Here is a 16,818-nt window from a genome sequence, read left to right on the forward strand (position 1 = left end):
GGTTAAAACTGAGGGACAGCAGAGACAATTTTAATGTGAACATGTTCCCTTCAAAGTGTGAAGATTTAAAGCTACAGTGTGTAGGATTTAATGTCATCTAGTGTTGAGGTTGCCAAATGCATTTTTGCATCGCCAGCCATGATTTTGTTTCCCTTTATGTTTTCGATTATTCTGCGACAGGGATTCCTGCTCCTTTAACTTGATGAGCAATACATCCGATCTTCCATTTCACAAGAAAATAGGGTTCTGGAACTTGTTAGCCTGCAATAACAACCAGTGGACAGTGCAGCGGGGGGAACCCCAGAAAATACCACTGATTCCACTTAATTTTTTTTCTCTTTTTCTTCTTTTCTCTTCAGCCTACCATCCATGCTGCAAAATGCAAATTTTGTCCCCTTTGGGCTACTGTATCAACATGGCGGAGTCCGTGAGGAGGCCTGCTCCCATGTAGATATAAAGGGCTCCTGCTAATCTTATAAGAACATATCGATTTGTGGTGGAAGGTGATTATACACTAACAAACTGATTAATGCTATATTGCATTTATGCTAATAAACGCCTCTAAATCCTACACACTGTAGCTTTAAACACAGGATTGACACACACAAAACAATAACTGGGTCAGCAGACTGCACGCAATGTGAACCTCCTGAAGCTTCACACATGCTACAAAATCTGTTGTTCCTGACCTGTTTTTTCCCCTCCTCAATCAAATCTTTTTTAAACACTCTGCACGTGCACGCTGTTGTAGCCCCTCCCTTCCCTTTGTGTCCTGCATGTTGGCATGTCTTCGCACACAATAACACCAGACATATTTGTAGAGGGGAAATTTATGGTCATCGTTAAGCCAATTCATTCTAGCCCATTAGATCCTGAGTAGCTCCAGACTACAACTTCATTGTGTCGGTGCATCAGAGCCTCACGATGGACTTTATTTGTACATGAAAGAGGCTTAGCAGGAGGAACAGTAACGGCACAGCACCGCAGCGCCGTTTGAATGCAAAACTCCCTCCATTCCTTCGTTTCTTTCTCTCCTTTCCTCAGCTTTTTTTTCTTTCTGCACATTTCATTGCAGTTCCTCACCCATCCCTGCCTCTCACCATCTTACTCCATCCTCCATGTCGCCTCTGATTTAACGGTAAATACTCTGCCTGGACTCCCTTCTTCTCTTTAGTCACCCATTGTCAGTCCCACTGTTTTCTATCTTCAGCTGTCTTTGCCAATTACCGTCTTCTCTGGATTAATATCCAGCTGGTCCTACCAGGAATTCTCATGACATTCACCACCAACAGCTCAGGATCCAGGGGGAGGCAAAAGTTAGAACTTACATAACTACAGTTACATGGAACCACATGTACCTACAAACTGAAACCTACAATCTGAAGAGAAAGGTCTTGTTAACACCAAAGACCGTATACGTATATACTGGACAAAGCCTGTGTGGCATCATCCATTGGTATTCCACAGAGACCTGGAACAGCCGATACGAAACCCATATCTGGGTTTTGCCATGTTGATGGCTCCTCCCACCCTGATTTAACAAAGAGGTCATTAATCCATAAAGAGGTGGCTCCGTGTGTGATGAAAGAAGCCTGAACACGCCCCTCTCTTCGAGTTCAAACCAGCTAACAAGCTAACCTTGATTCAGGTGTCTATTAAATCATAATTTGGAGATTTTCGCGTTAGTTCTCATAATGATTTGCCTTCGTGTGGACATTAAAAGTTATGAGCCACTTATTTTCTCAGTAAATATGCATTAAGTGGACCTAACAGGTTAAGCTACTGACAGCTTCTAAAAGCGCTAACACCATTAGCATAAAACAATAATTAAAACGGGAGTTTCACTCAGTGCAAATATTGTAGCAAAGATGTCTTGGATGTACCCGTTAGGACATTTCACTACACAACAAACCATATACTTTCAGGTGTTTTAAATAAAATACTCCAAACAAATAGACAAAGCCTCCACAACAGTGAGGAGCCGCATGCAGCGGACTCTGAATTACGGTCGGACTCGACAAGAGGCAGAGATGCTGGGCTCAGCCGCTGACGCTCAAAGCAACCACACCCACAATTATACAGAACTTCATGGCTTAAACCGTCTTAAACTAAGAAGTTAGAAAAAAAATTGCCACCCATACAGCTGTCATTGAGGAAGAAAATACAGAAACAAAGCCATTTTTTGTACCAGGCTATACACGTTTATTTCTGCTCCAAAGTTGGACATTTTGACACGGAGTCCTATGGGAAAGTGCTCTGTTTTGGAGCCTGCCTCAAACAGCCAGTCAAGGAACTTAATCGTTTTTGACTTCCCGGAATTTTTTACTGCATCAAAGTTTACTGCTTGGATAACACACACAATAAACATAAAAGATATTGTTCACTTCAATGTTTGGTCTTCAATTGGTTTACTCACGAATGACACACAGCGCTAAGTCATCATGCTAACTGTTTGGCTACAAGTCTGAGTCTGCTAATGTTTTCACACTAATAACCACGAGCGTTAACAACATGACAATATCTAGCCATATTTTTCTAATAGCCAGTAAATGAAAACAAAATATAAAATTATTAATTTAAACTGAAGATAGTTCAAGTTATTTGTATTTTTGGGTGCCAGACTTCTCAGCTAGAGGGTTGAAAATGGCTGCAGAACATCTCATTTTTAGATGTGTTACATTCCAGCCACTTGAACACCTCCTTCCTTTCACTCCCAAATTTTTATGTTATTTTTACATATCTTTTCTGCTTCTGGTTCAAGCTTTGTAACCATGGTAGCAGTTTGAATATGCTTGTTAAGAGAATAATTTCATAGCCCCGACATATTGGGCGCTACTAGCTAACCAGCAATGACAGTACTCAAACAGATCTGTTTAACAACAGTAATGCTATTGTAACGCTGACTGTTTTTGTAGAGTTTTGAACTAAGAAGCATGAAGGATTGAGGTTTTTGTGGAACTGATAGAAAAGATATATGTGTTACTATTAAGTATAGTAATACTGCATTTGTGAAGGCTTCTAGCACGGTGGCCACAGGGCTGTATACGAGGTCTATTAGAAAAGTATCCGACCTTATTCTTTTTTTTCAAAAACCATATGGATTTGAATCACGTGTGATTGCGTCAGACAAGCTTGAACCCTCATGCGCGAGTTATTCCACGCCTATCGGTTGCGTCATTCGCCTGTGAGCAGGCTTTGAGTGAGGAGTGGTCCAGCCCCCTCGTCGGATTTTCATTGTCAGGAAATGGCGGAATGATTTGGGCTTTTTTTCCATCAGAATTTTTTCAGAAACTGTTAGAGACTGGCAGCTGGAAACCATTAGAAAAATTTATCTGGCTTTGGGTGAAAATGTTACGGGCTTGGTAGAGAATAAGGAGTGTTACTGTCGCTTTAAGGACGGCCCCCAGTGGCTGTGGGGCGCGCTGCGCTCCGAAGCCGCCATCGACAGGCTGAACGACCATTTCATTCTAAACGGATGGCTGTCTGGATCCGTGACCATTGTGTGCCATTTCTCTGGTTATCACAAGAGCTGGACATCAACCATTTTCCGGCAGATTTCACTTTTAACAAGAGATTTTGTCATGGAAAGCCGAGCGGAGGCTTCACGCGTCACGATGGAATCGCTACTGGAGCGAGACAAAACCACCTCCGTTTTGGTCTCACAGGACGGCTTTGAGATGGCGTTCAGACAGCTGTCGGTGGTTTTTCCATCGAGTGATTATCCGAGAAATTGTGGATGTGCCTGGACATGCCAGAACATGTCCCGTGAGGCTTCATCACGGCGTTGCTGTGCGCCATGCGGCACCGCCGCGACGCGCGAAGCCTCCGCTCCTCTTTCCATGACAAAAACTCCTGTAACAGTGTAAATGTGCCGTTCATTTCCAAACTGGACGCTGTGTTTTATCCGGGACGCCCCACAGCCGCTGGGGGCCGTCCTTAAAGCGACAGTAACACTCCTTATTCTCTGTGAAGCCCGTAACATTTTCACCGAAAGCCAGATAAATTTTTCTAATGGTTTCCAGCTGCCAGTCTCTAACAGTTTCTGAAAAAATTCTGATGGAAAAAAAGCCCAAATCATTCCGCCATTTCCTGACAATGAAAATCCGACGAGGGGGCTGGACCACTCCTCACTCAAAGCCTGCTCACAGGCGAATGACGCAACCGACAGGCATGGAAAAACTCACGCATGCGCACGAGGGTTCAAGCTTGTCTGACGCAATCACACGTGATTCAAATCCATATGGTTTTTGAAAAAAATAATAAGGTCGGATACTTTTCTAATAGACCTCGTACATGGCATATTTGGTGGTCACAAAGTTAGGTTTTTGTGGACAGACAAACACACACACACACACACACACACACACACACACACACACACACACACACACACACACACACACACACACACACACATGGAACCCATTTTAATACCCCCATTCCAAAGTGTGGAGGTGAAAACAGGGCATGTACCAAATCATACAACCAGGCAGCAAGACAAAACCCATCAGAAAATACAGTTCCACTAGGGGTCTGATTAATTTGGAGTCTTCATACACTACACCAGAAAATAAGAGCTGGCAATTTAAACTCACAAAACCTTCAGGTCAATCTGACTGCACCCCAGGGCTAGACTTGATGTTACGAGCACATAAGAAGAATAGATTACAGCTGAGAAGATACGACAAAATTTATTAGCTGGCACTCACTTTGTGCCTGGTGTATAACAGTAGACTCAAAACATAAAATTTCAATGCTGAAATGTTAGTAGTTACTAAACTACTTCAGCTACTGCTTCATCAAACCACACTGTGGCTGGAGACAAACGGACGAAGTGTTCACATGTAGTTCCCATTATTCCAAAAATAAATCGTGATCTCATATTAAACTGTGGACAATGATACAGACGTGCACACATGCACGCACATACACACACACTCACAAAGAATATTCAATAAGTACTATAAGTTAATCAGAAATCTTTAAAACCTTAAAAAAACAGTATAGTCACACACACACACACACACACACACACACACACACACACACACACACACACACACACACACACACACACACACACACACACACACACACACACACACACAGAAAGGCGCTCCCAGTGACTGTATTATTCATTTCTCGTCTCTGCATCAAATCTGCTTCTGTCTCCATGGCAACCTTTCTAGGCCAGGAAGAATGGAGGCCTAGCAGCGAGGAAAAAATAAACATCGGAAGAGGGCTCAATAAAATGAAAAAAAGGGAAAAGGGGAGAGAAAATAGAGATGAGAGAGGAAGGAGAAAAGCTGGACTCATTTGTGCCCACGAGCAGGCGTGTGTTTGTATGCCAAGAGGAGCCAATATTCTGAAGGTGACCCTGAACTTCACCGTGCTGCTGGGTCACACGGGTGAAAGACCTCAGCGTGCACACACTCCTGTCACGAACACAAAGTGGAGTGAAACAAACCACAGAGGTTTATGAAGGACAGACATACAGTTAGACTCTTCATACATGTGCTGTCAGATCAAAACGTTACAAAACCCCAACTTTGCTGGAAGTGAGAACAGCAAAAGACGACACAAGTTTCCCAAATAATGGATCATTTCTTTACCTTCACTGCAGAGAGAACCAAGCCTTTATTTGAAAAAGACATATTACAGAAAGATATTAAAACAAATGCCTTTTGCCTGTTTCGTTCGAGGGTACCAGAGCAGATATGGATTGGATCTGCATTTTGATTCGGTACAAGTTTTTCTCCGGGTGCACTTGCTGATGGCAACTCCAGATGTAGGCTAGAAGGGAAATGGGGCACAAGTGAGCCTGAACTGGGGACCTTCTTGATGGGAGCCAACCGTACTGCACACTTGCATTATTTTTCTTTTTTGTTTAGGTTTTATTGTGGGGAAAAAAATGACTTTTTTCTTTTGTTGTTCGGAGCATCGGTGCCTAAATGAGAAGGGTGCGTATGCAAAAATGCCTCAATCACTGTCTTTTTTCATAGTGGTCTGCTTTTTTTGTGTAGATGCTTCGAGTACTTTTACATTAAATATCCTTGCACTTTTCAGAAAAATGCTGATATCTGTGCAGTACCTTTTCAGGCAACCGGGAGGACAGGATTATTTTTGCTGTTTTTGTCTACAGTCAACTGATTTGTCACTCAAAATCTATCACAATAAAGACAAAACTCATCTGTGATAGCAGACTGGACAGATACTATGTTCCTGCTGAGGGTGAGTACTTTTTATCATTGTACGTTGTAAGGCAGTCATTAGCTATTTATTGTTGTCACAGGAACAAATCCCACGCATAGGCTCCCCCACCCCCCAATGAAAACCCTAAGAACCACTGGGATGAAGCAAGAAGATGGGCAAAAGTAAGAAAAAACACCATATGGACATGGGGCCTATAGCAAAAACATAACTAAAGGTATTTCTATTAAAAAGACATTGCAGGGCAAAATAAAGCTGAGAAAATCAAATTATTTAGTGAACTATTAGCTCAAATTGCCCTTCAATCTTTTAAATGGAGTATTTTACTTGCTTGTGCTTGTTTGTTGTTTGTGCCATGATTCTAGACACAATTACGAGCCAAAAAATTGCAAATATTTAAGTAATTCAATGCAGATGTGTCTGTCTCACGGGACAAGCTCTCACCTGCAGACAAGCGTGGCGATGATGACACACCAGGCGGTGCAGCAGCAGTCGGCGCTGGGCTGCTGGGAGTGCATGTGGGAGTGCGAGGATTCATCGTTCTTGCGTCGGCGGCAGCACAGCCAAAACAAGTAGAACAGAAGGAAGAGGAGGTCCAGAGCCAGACACACCAAGGCCACAGCACCGAGGAGCAACACAGACTGGACCAAAAAAAAAAAAAAAAAAAAAAAGAGGAGTGAAAAAGAATTACTGGTGAATTTTTATGGCTGGTTCTGTGTCACTCCATGCTTTGTCAAACATGATTCATTCACCACACAGTGTGTGTGTCAGACCGCTCCCCTCCCCCCGCCTCAAAGGACTATTTCTCACAGGAAAGAGAATGACAGGAAGTGAGTTTGATATACAGAAAGTCAATTAGCTGATATGGGCAGATGTACAGTTTGATCACATGACTTCATGTTTTCCTGTGCAGACATGCCAATTCTGCATTTCTTTCGAGCTCTCTGAGACCAAAAATCAGTGGCTGTTTAACTCGTGTCTGACGGATGAAAGGATGACAGAAATCACATTTACACGCTTCCAAACATGCACCTCCACAGTGTGAGCGGAAGTGCTGCTGCTGCTGAGAGGCTACGTACACAAGAGACCCACCGCACAGATCACATGCCCGCTAAAAGCTTTAAAGTGGAAAGGAAGATGGTGGGGGAGAGCAGTCAGACGGGGACACTTTGGGTATGTGGGGATTGGGGGGTATGTGTAACAAAGAAGATGAGGCAGGTTGGACTTTGCAGTCTTAGTATTCCTGTTCTTCTGAGGTTGTCTGGAAAACTCTTTGTACTGCAGAGCTACAAAAAAGGCACAAAATCTCTGTTGCATTTCATCACGCAAAAACAGTTTACAAGACAAAATCGTTGTCATTATCAGTGCTGCTTCTCTGACGATCACTAAAATTTGACTCCACCCCAAACATCCTCACAGACTCCCAAGTTTCCCAGAGTTTTCAACTGCTGCTTCCCACTCACCCTGAGCTTCCCCCCCAACACAGCCAATGAACAACATCCTTACCCTGCTGTCGACCAACCGCATCCTTACCCTGCTGCCAACCAACCGCGTCCTTACCCTGCTGCCAACCAACCGCGTCCTTACCTTGCTGTCGGCCAACCTTATCCTTACCTTGCAGCCGGCCAACCGCGCCCTTACCCTGCTACCGACCAACCGCGTCCTTACTCTGCAGCCGGCCAACCGCGTCCTTACCCTGCAGCCGGCCAACCGCGTCCTTACCCTGCTGCCAACCAACCGCATCCTTACCCTGCTGCCGACCAAACATGTCCTTACCCTGCAATCGGCCAACCACGTCCTTACCCTGCTGCGGACCAACCGCATCCTTACCCTACAGCCAGCCAACCGTGTCCTTACCTGCTGCCGAGCAACCGCGTCCTTACCCTACAGCCGGCCAACCGGATCCTTACCCTGCTGCCGACCAACCGTGTCTTTCCCCTGCTGCCAACCAACCGCATCCTTACCCTGCTGCCAACCAACCGCGTCCTTACCCTGCAACCGGCCAACCGCGTGCTTACCCTGCTGCCGACCAACCGCATCCTTACCCTACAGCCGGCCAACTACATCCTTACCCTGCTGCCGACCAACCGCGTCTTTACCCTGCTTCCAACCAACCGCGTCCTTACCCTGCAGCCAGCCAACTGCATCCATATCCTAAAGCCGGCCAACCGCATCGTCACCCTGCTGCCAGCCATCCTTGTCTTTACCCTGCAGCTGGCCAACTGCACCCATATCCTACTGCCGGCCACCCTCATCCTTACCCTGCTGCTGGCCAACCACATCCATACCCTGTAGCAACGTCTACTGCAAAAGAAGAACTGAGATGCAAAATGATATTTTTCTCAAATGTGGAAAAATGCATTTGAAAATGTGAATTCACAGCAAAAAAAAAAAAAGTTAGAAATTTTTGATTTTCATAAATAAAATGAAAATGTGCTCAAATTCTTGAATACTTTAAACACTGATCGTGAACTAAAGCAGCCAAGTAAACAAATGGTAAATGTACTGCATTTATATAGTGCTTTTCCATCTGCATCAGAACCTCAAAGCACTTCACAAATATGCCTCACATTCACCCATTCACAGACACACTCTCAAACTGTTGTCAGGGTGCTTCCACGCAAGACACTCACTACACACCGAGAGCAATTATCTAACCAGTGCCAAAGGACCCTTAGTGATTTTCTGGTCAGGCTGGGTTTTGAACCGAGGATCCTCTGGTCTGAAGTCCAACACTTAACCACTAGACCATCACCTCCCCTTGGATGACCAAGTGAATGTCAGCCTCAACTAAAAATATGTGGTTTCGGACTAAATAGTGTTTTGCATCTTAACTCTTCAAATTTGCAGGTATAGTGTATGTGTGCACGTACTAATAAAGAACAAATGTGTGAAAAATATGCCAGTTCTTAAAATCTGGTGTAGGGGACATGAAGCATAATATTTTACACTCAAATACATGAACATTGAAACATCATCTTAATGCAAAATGAAACATTTTGCTTATTTGTCAGATTTCCTTGTAGTTTGATCTACATGCTACTTTTCTTCTGTTTTGATGGAAGTGGTCACTTCAGAGAATCCTTGGGTTCCAACAGAATGACTTGCCAGCAAAGGGACACTTACTTGTGGGGACTAAATGAAGTGTAAAACTTCCATTGTGATGGAGTGTCAGCTACATTTTGGCCAGGCGATGTGTTTCTCTGGGCAACATCCAGTAAGTATGTCCCTCAGTGTGGATGACCTCTGGCCCAGGACAAGGCCAAGGGGATGCCCATATTTCAAGTGGCATGACCTTAGTTGTCCTGATTAGGGGCTATGAAAAAGATCCAGGTTATACAGACCAAAGCAAAATAAAATAAAACAAAACAAAGCCAAAAATACCCTTATGACAGATAATAAATTCCAATAATCAATATTGTGTTCAGTAAAGTGGGCAGTCCTTTGAGCCTTGGTGAAATCCAATCATGCTGAAACTCCAACTCATCCAAGAGTCAGTCATTTAAGATATTCGATTCAAATTTACATGAAAATCAGATCAATTTGGTTGAAGTTATCATATGCACAAGACAAAAGCACAGATGGGGTACAATTCTGTGTCTGTCCTTTAACGTTGCAGCTGGCGGACGATGATAAAAATATACCTATATGTCAGAGGGCCTGAAAACTTTTCATATTCACGATACAGATGTAAAAATGCACTTAAAGCTTCCAATCCTCATGTGAATGTAATAGTGCTTATCGCTGTGAGTACAGTCACACAGTCATTAACAGACAGCAACCTGCACTTACGTATGTGTTTGCACAGTCCGTCTACCTGATTAGACTGTGCAGCCATGACATCAGCAGCATGTGACCTCCCCTAACAGCCACTGCGTTCAGTGTTCAAGCGTTCAGTCAACATGGCAGCAAAAAAATGTGGCAGGGAATATTAAGCATTTTCTGGAAGAGAAAAATTCTTGTAAAAATGCACTAACCCACAACATCTTGTGCAAATGATAAGGTTACCATTGACAAGCGAAGCTTATACAAAGTACAGTTCTTTGAGGTTGACCTTTTGATCCCAAACTCAACAGGCTTCTTGGGATCACCATGCCAAAAACACATACCACATTTAGTGACAATCAGGCAATTAGGAAACAAGTTATTGTGCTTATAATATTAGTAGAAAGTAGGTGCTGGTGACTCCTGTCTAGGGTGTACACCGCCTCATGCCCTATGACTGCTGGGATAGGTTCCAGCCCCCTGTGACTCTTAATTGGAGTAGGAGGTTGAAAATGAGTGAGTGAGTGTGAGGTGCTGGTGACCTTTCACCTTTTGACCCTAGTGTCAATAGGCTTCTTGAGGTTAATGTACCAAAGACACATACCAAGTTTAGCCACAATCTTGAAGTTAAAAAAATAAGTTGTTGCACCCTCAAAATTTGCTCCAGTGACCTTGACCTTTGACTTTTTGATGCCAAAATCAATAAGCTATTTGGGGTCACTTTGTGTAATGCATGCACGAAGTTTGTCGACAATCAGACTTGTACAACTGAAGTAATCTTGCTGAAAAATTAAACGCTGCATGACTGGCTGACTCCTCCCACACACAGTAACATCCAGCCCACCGGCTGAGCCATGGGAAAAGGGTGGTCAAAAATTGCATCAAAATGAAATCACTGCATTTTCAAACACAGGCAAGAAGGGATCCCTCAACGCCAAAGCTGAAGCGGGCGTTCCTCGTGCTGCGTTAGCCGATGTCAATAACTCTCTTGAGTCAGTATGTCTTCTAAAACTGGTTGTTGCCTTTATCAGTACATCAATGCAACTGTTTGGAGCCAGCATTCCGAGGAACACCGCCAAGAAAATAATGTTGCATTAAACTTTCCTACGACCATATTATCACTTTCTAGCAGATGGTAAGCTCAAGCTGAGCTGGAGGGAATCAGGTGCTTTGGCGTTACTCTGATCACTTTTATCGAGCAGGTTAAAGAAGTCAAGTGGAGGAGAGGAGGAGATAATCTCTGCAGATTCTAGTCTCCGGTATGATCCTACATCTGTGGGCTTAAGAGCTGTGGTGAAGCACAACGTGCACCACTTATGCACAGTTTGCATCTATACAATTAGCAGTAGGTCTTAGTACCTCCACAGTGCATGGAGTCTATCTATACCCTCTCTCTATATAACGATGGCAGCCTTTATCATGTCCATTCTGAAATAAACTTCTGCTGAAGGAAGGAGAAGTTGAAAAGCCATAAATCTGACTTCAGACCATTTTTCTGCAGGCACCTAGCTCTCCTCCTACGCTATGTAAAGGTAGCTAGATTAACTGCCAGACTGACTAACCAGCAGAGCAGCTTAAACGCAGATCAATTAGCTACTAATAAGCACAGTGTGCATGTGCATGTTTGAGCCACTCTAGATGATCTGAAGGCTGACTGGACGAGGGGCTGCAGTTAAACGCCGAGGCACAGTGATCTCCTTTCAGGCCTGTGCACGTGCGCGCCTGAGCTGACAACATGAATCAGTTCCACGCCGCTGACTTGACCTTGTGCGCGCTCTGCATGTGTGTTACTGTGCCGTCTGACCCTCTAGCCTCTGGCTCCGGCTGACCTCGAGTTGATTCAGGCAGATTCAGCTGTACGACTGGATCAAAGTGCAACCAAAACACGGGCAGCGCAAATACTGTTCTGACCCAGACTCTCTCTTTGTCTCTCTCTTGCACAGCTTCAATTTTTTAACCATATCAGTTGGAAATAAAGTTACATAAACACTGGGTGAGTTTATTTCACCACCGTAAGGGGCACACTACTTGTTTTTGACTGAATTTTACAGTGTTTTCCAGCAAGTACATTTCTGCCTCCTTTCAGTCTCCTTTGTAACTCGTGGTGTGAAACATGCTGTGGTAATTTATTTTTGCATTTAAAATGCACTCCAGTGTCAAAGACTGACCCCCCCCCCACCTGCCCCACCCCCTAAAAATCGGTCAGTCCTCCTGCCTTCACTGCGCATGCGTCATTTCTGAGCGCCAGCATCGATTCACCGATAATCGCCTTGTTTCTACTTAAAACTGTACTTCAGTCATCATCTATCTCAGTGACAGATCTCTGCAGCTTTTGTACAACAATTATTTCCACAAAAATTCAGCATAATTTCATAATAAAAGACAAGGGGGTGATCACAGCGTGACAGCAGAGCGTCTGAGTCTGACCCTCTGAGTCTGACTCTCTACACCCAAACCGATCAAAGGGGAAAATGTGATTATTGACCATCAGATGACAAAGTAAAACCTCTTAAATCATTCTAAAGTCAGTTTTAAGCAGAAACGAGGCGATAATCTGTTAATCGCTGCTAACACTCTAAAATTACACATGCACAGTGAAGGCAAAGGGACCGATCTGTAGGGGGCACCGATCAGTCTGCGACACCGGTTTCCTCCCACAATCAATCCTTGTTTAGGGTCTGCTCCTGACGAAGGCAGACTCTCTATATCTGGAGCTGGTATCCAGGTGCCGGTGTTGCAGACCGAACAGTCCCCCCCCCTAACAATCAGTCCGCCTTTTGCATCCGCGCATGTGTCATTTCGGACCACAACAGCACGTGTGAGACAAGAGTCTCTTCACCCAAAGCAATCAAATGGATTAATGGGATTATTAACCATCAGATGATAAAGGTAAAACCTCTTAAATCATTCTAATACCAGTTTTAAGCAGAAACGAGGCACTTTTAAGCAGAAACTCGAAATTCCGTGACGCTTTGAAATGACTGACGCGGAGTGAACGCATCAGCTAGCAGCTCGTTTAGCCGCGGCGCTCTGATCACTTCCGCTGCCTTTTATGATGAAAAAATGCTGAATTTATGTGGTAATGATCGTTGTACAAAAGCTTCAGATATCTGTCGCTGAGACAGATGATGACTGGTGTGAAGTTTGAAGCAGAAACGAGGTATTAATCTGTGAACCGCGTCATCAGGGGAGACTGATTTTAAGGGGGACCGTTCAGTCGGCGACACCGGACTGTGGCTGCCCAATGCTCCTTGTGGTTGGATGGTGTGTAACTAATTAGGATGGTTAAATGCAGAGGACAAATTTTGTTGTATGAATGTACAATGACAGTAAAGGAAATTATTTAAAATTGTTATTATTATGGTTAGAGTCCAGATTGTAGCAGAATAGGTCAAATCCAGACCTGAAAGTAAGTGGAGAAGGTGTTTGAGATGACTGGCTCATTCTGCACGCTTACTATAAGGTTATTAGCTGATGGTTCCCTGCAGGAAGACCATACATGCACAGTTCAGATACATCATAAGTCATCAGATTTCTATGAGTTAAGCTATGCCTACAATAAACAACATACTCCAAATCCCCGTTATAACATATTGTTGAATGAAACGACAAATTTCATCAGGATCCTCTCAGTTTTCTCAGGTGACTTCACAAAACTGTCGATAACTAAATATAAAATTCAGCTACTTAATAACGTCTTCCACTGTGCAAACTCCACAATGCAAATTACAGACTTACTTTCCACAGCTGGGAATGTGTTATTAAAGGTCACATGACTGCCATGTAATGTTCTGCAGCTGTTTAACTTTGGCTGGAAGCTGACTGCGATTCTACTATATTACAAACAGGCAAAAAGCACATGCACGCAAACACACAGACACGCACACACACAAACACACATTATTCTGATGTCTTGCAGAAATCTAAGCATTAAGAGCTCTTATTTCAGCGTTTCAGGGAAAAAAGGAAATTTCTTGCAGAAAGATGTAGAGTCAGCATCTGCATTCAAGTCAAAGTCATCGTGAAGCAATCACTATTAGGAATTAAGAATATACACCTTTTTTTGAACGAGTTTAAAGGGGAAAAAATCCTGGAAATACAATGGTCTATTTCACGGTGTTTAAAAAAAGTCTTAAAATTCCTGGTTCTGTCACTTTAGAAAGAGCGACTTCCAAATCAAACGCTCTGTATTTCAGGTCACAAAAAATCCTTTCACCAGGTTTTGTAATATCTGCAACATTTTGCTGCTTTTCCGCATGGCTGCGATATGAAACAAAACGTTCATTATTTGCTTTCAGAACGAATTCTGTAATGTAGACTTCTAATTGGATCCACCCTCTGAAATGAACGTTTTCCATTTCAGGCCCAGATCAACCTTTTCACCGTGTTTTGTGACAACTGGTTCCATTAGAGTAAGTGCAGTACAACAAACAAATAAACAGATGTGCAAATAAACGTAACCTCCATGGTGGAGGTAACCACAGAGAGAAGTAAGCGAAAACAAAGTCTGACACAGCTTCAGACCACAATACACATGAACTTGTGCCAAATCACATCAGAAACAGAAGAATCCACCGCTATTATAAGTGCGTGTGTGTTTGTGAGTGATAGGGGGACAACCGGGCACTTGTGTCACCTCTTGTGTGTGTGTGTGTGTGTGAGAGAGATAGGGGGACAAACGGGTACTTGTGTCACCCCGTGTGTGTGTGTGTGTGTGTGTGTGTGTGTGTGTGTGTGTGTGTGTGTGTGTGTGTGTGAGAGAGAGATAGGGGGACAAACGGGTACTTGTGTCACCCCGTGTGTGTGTGTGTGTGTGTGTGTGTGTGTGTGTGTGTGTGTGTGTGTGTGTGTGTGTGTGTGTGTGTGTGTGTGTGTGTGTGTGTGTGTGTGTGAGAGATAGGGGGACAAACGGGTACTTGTGTCACCCCGTGTGTGTGTGTGTGTGTGTGTGTGTGTGTGTGTGTGTGTGTGTGTGTGTGTGTGTGTGTGTGTGTGTGTGTGTGTGTGTGTGTGTTTCTCAGCTGGACGAGTGGATGGATGAAAGCCTTTGAGACAGATACACTGAGCCAATCTAAAGATGTGTGAAAGAGCGCAAAGAAAGAAAGAGGGCCTTCTTTCACAACAGATGACAGCCCCGCCCCGCCCACTTGGTCTCCCTCCGTCCCCCAATTCAACGTCTGTCTTCTTCTTGTTCTCTCTATCCGTCCCTCTCCCTCCACCGGTCTCAGCGGAATGAATGATTTCGCCCTGAATGGAGCCTCTGTACTTGCTCACATTCTCTCTATCTCAGACGACCCCCTGAGGTGCGTCTGTGACCTCGCCACCGCAAAACCACATCGAGCGCTACAAACACACTGATGCAGAAAGCGAGCGTGCTGTATCTGACATGTATGTACGAGTATGTTCAGTGCGCACAAACAAACGTGACCACGGTGCAGAATGCTCAGCGACACAGAAACGGTCGCCTCTGCTAAAATATGTCAGGATGTACTCAGTCTGAAAAGGGGTCCTTAACATTCCAGTGGTCACACACACACGCACAAAGACTCTTAGAGAAAGAGTGAATAGCTCGCAGGAAGTGGCTATTTGGCAGCCGAGAAGCACCTCCCATGGCTCATCCACCCGTCTCGCTTGGTCTCTCATTTCCTCTGGCCTCCTCTTTTTTTAATCTTTCTCACTCCTCCATCACCCCCCCCCCCCCCCCCCCCCCCCCCCCCCCCCCCGTTCTCATCTCTCCCCTCCCCCTCCACCCCCCTTTCCGTTCGTGGACGTGGGTGCCTTCCCACGCTCGGCTCCTGAACTCACTCACCCTTCCTCCTCTCTTTTGTGCATGTCAGCAAACTACGTGGTGGCTGCGGGTTTCTAAAGCCTTTGTCTTGAAGTTTCTGGGAGGACGAGATGAGGAGTTTTCTGCTGCTGAGACCCGGATGTCACCTTGTTTGAAAATTCAAAATCAAATGCAGCAAAAGTGGGCCAAAGCCGCTCTGTGAGATAAGGATGCTCTGTGAGGGAATGTTGCACACCCGGAACTTCATCAGATTACAACCGCTTTTCAAACTTTATGCACATAATTTTGAACAGTGAAGGAGCAGGTGAGGCGTTTGTGGCACGTTCTATCAATGACGTTCCATATCAGGACAGTCTGGGATCACTGCACAGTGTATTTGGGCCTCAGCATTTACAATCCCTTATTCACTCTGAATGCAACATCTATCGTAAACAGCTTGTTGCACATTTCTCCACCTCAGTACACACAAGCTGAAATTTTGATGCTCATGCTTGTCCGTGTCTCTGTCAGTCATGTATGTCATGCAGGTCAGGTCAGGTCAGGTCTCTCAGCATGCACTGGTATCACGCATTACAGCATCCACTAACCACAGTACTGCCTTGGTTTCTCTATGGCAACCACCCAAGTAGACAACAGGCTCATCTCCACCTCTCGAAGGCAACCATCTACCTGCTGTAGCCATGTGAATCATGCGCATCCCCCTTGGACTTCTCCAGCTCCTGCAGTCCAATCACTGAGGCACATGCGTGCGGGATCATGCACAGAGAAACACACCGCTCCCTCACAACGCAAGTGATATTCCTCATCAGTGGCTCGTCTGACACAAACTCATTCTAGCAGTACCAAGGGTCCATCAAAAAGACCATACCAAAGACATCTAATTGTAGTCATTGTCATAGGTCACTGGTTAGCATCCAAGTCTCACAACCATACACGAAGACAGGAAGTACCAGGACCATAAAGACTTGAACTTCATTAGTCCTGCAAAGAGACTGGCATCATCAAACACCTGTCCAATGACCTCATAACGCTATAAGCTCTTCCCAGATGTCTCC

The 16,818-nt window shown here is 44.5% G+C and overlaps 1 protein-coding gene across 1 annotated transcript in view; it reads right to left on the reverse strand.

The window, feature by feature from the left end:
* LOC117526837 (protein tweety homolog 3-like) overlaps positions 1–16,818 on the reverse strand; it is a 59,600-nt gene that overhangs the window by 29,156 nt on the left and 13,626 nt on the right. Inside the window, exon 3 of the mRNA XM_034188913.1 lies at positions 6,655–6,851. Coding sequence (XP_034044804.1) covers positions 6,655–6,851 — 197 coding nt within the window. The remainder of the gene's footprint in view (positions 1–6,654; positions 6,852–16,818) is intronic.

Source organism: Thalassophryne amazonica, chromosome 15 (assembly GCF_902500255.1).
Source record: "Thalassophryne amazonica chromosome 15, fThaAma1.1, whole genome shotgun sequence".
Classification (NCBI taxonomy): domain Eukaryota; kingdom Metazoa; phylum Chordata; class Actinopteri; order Batrachoidiformes; family Batrachoididae; genus Thalassophryne; species Thalassophryne amazonica.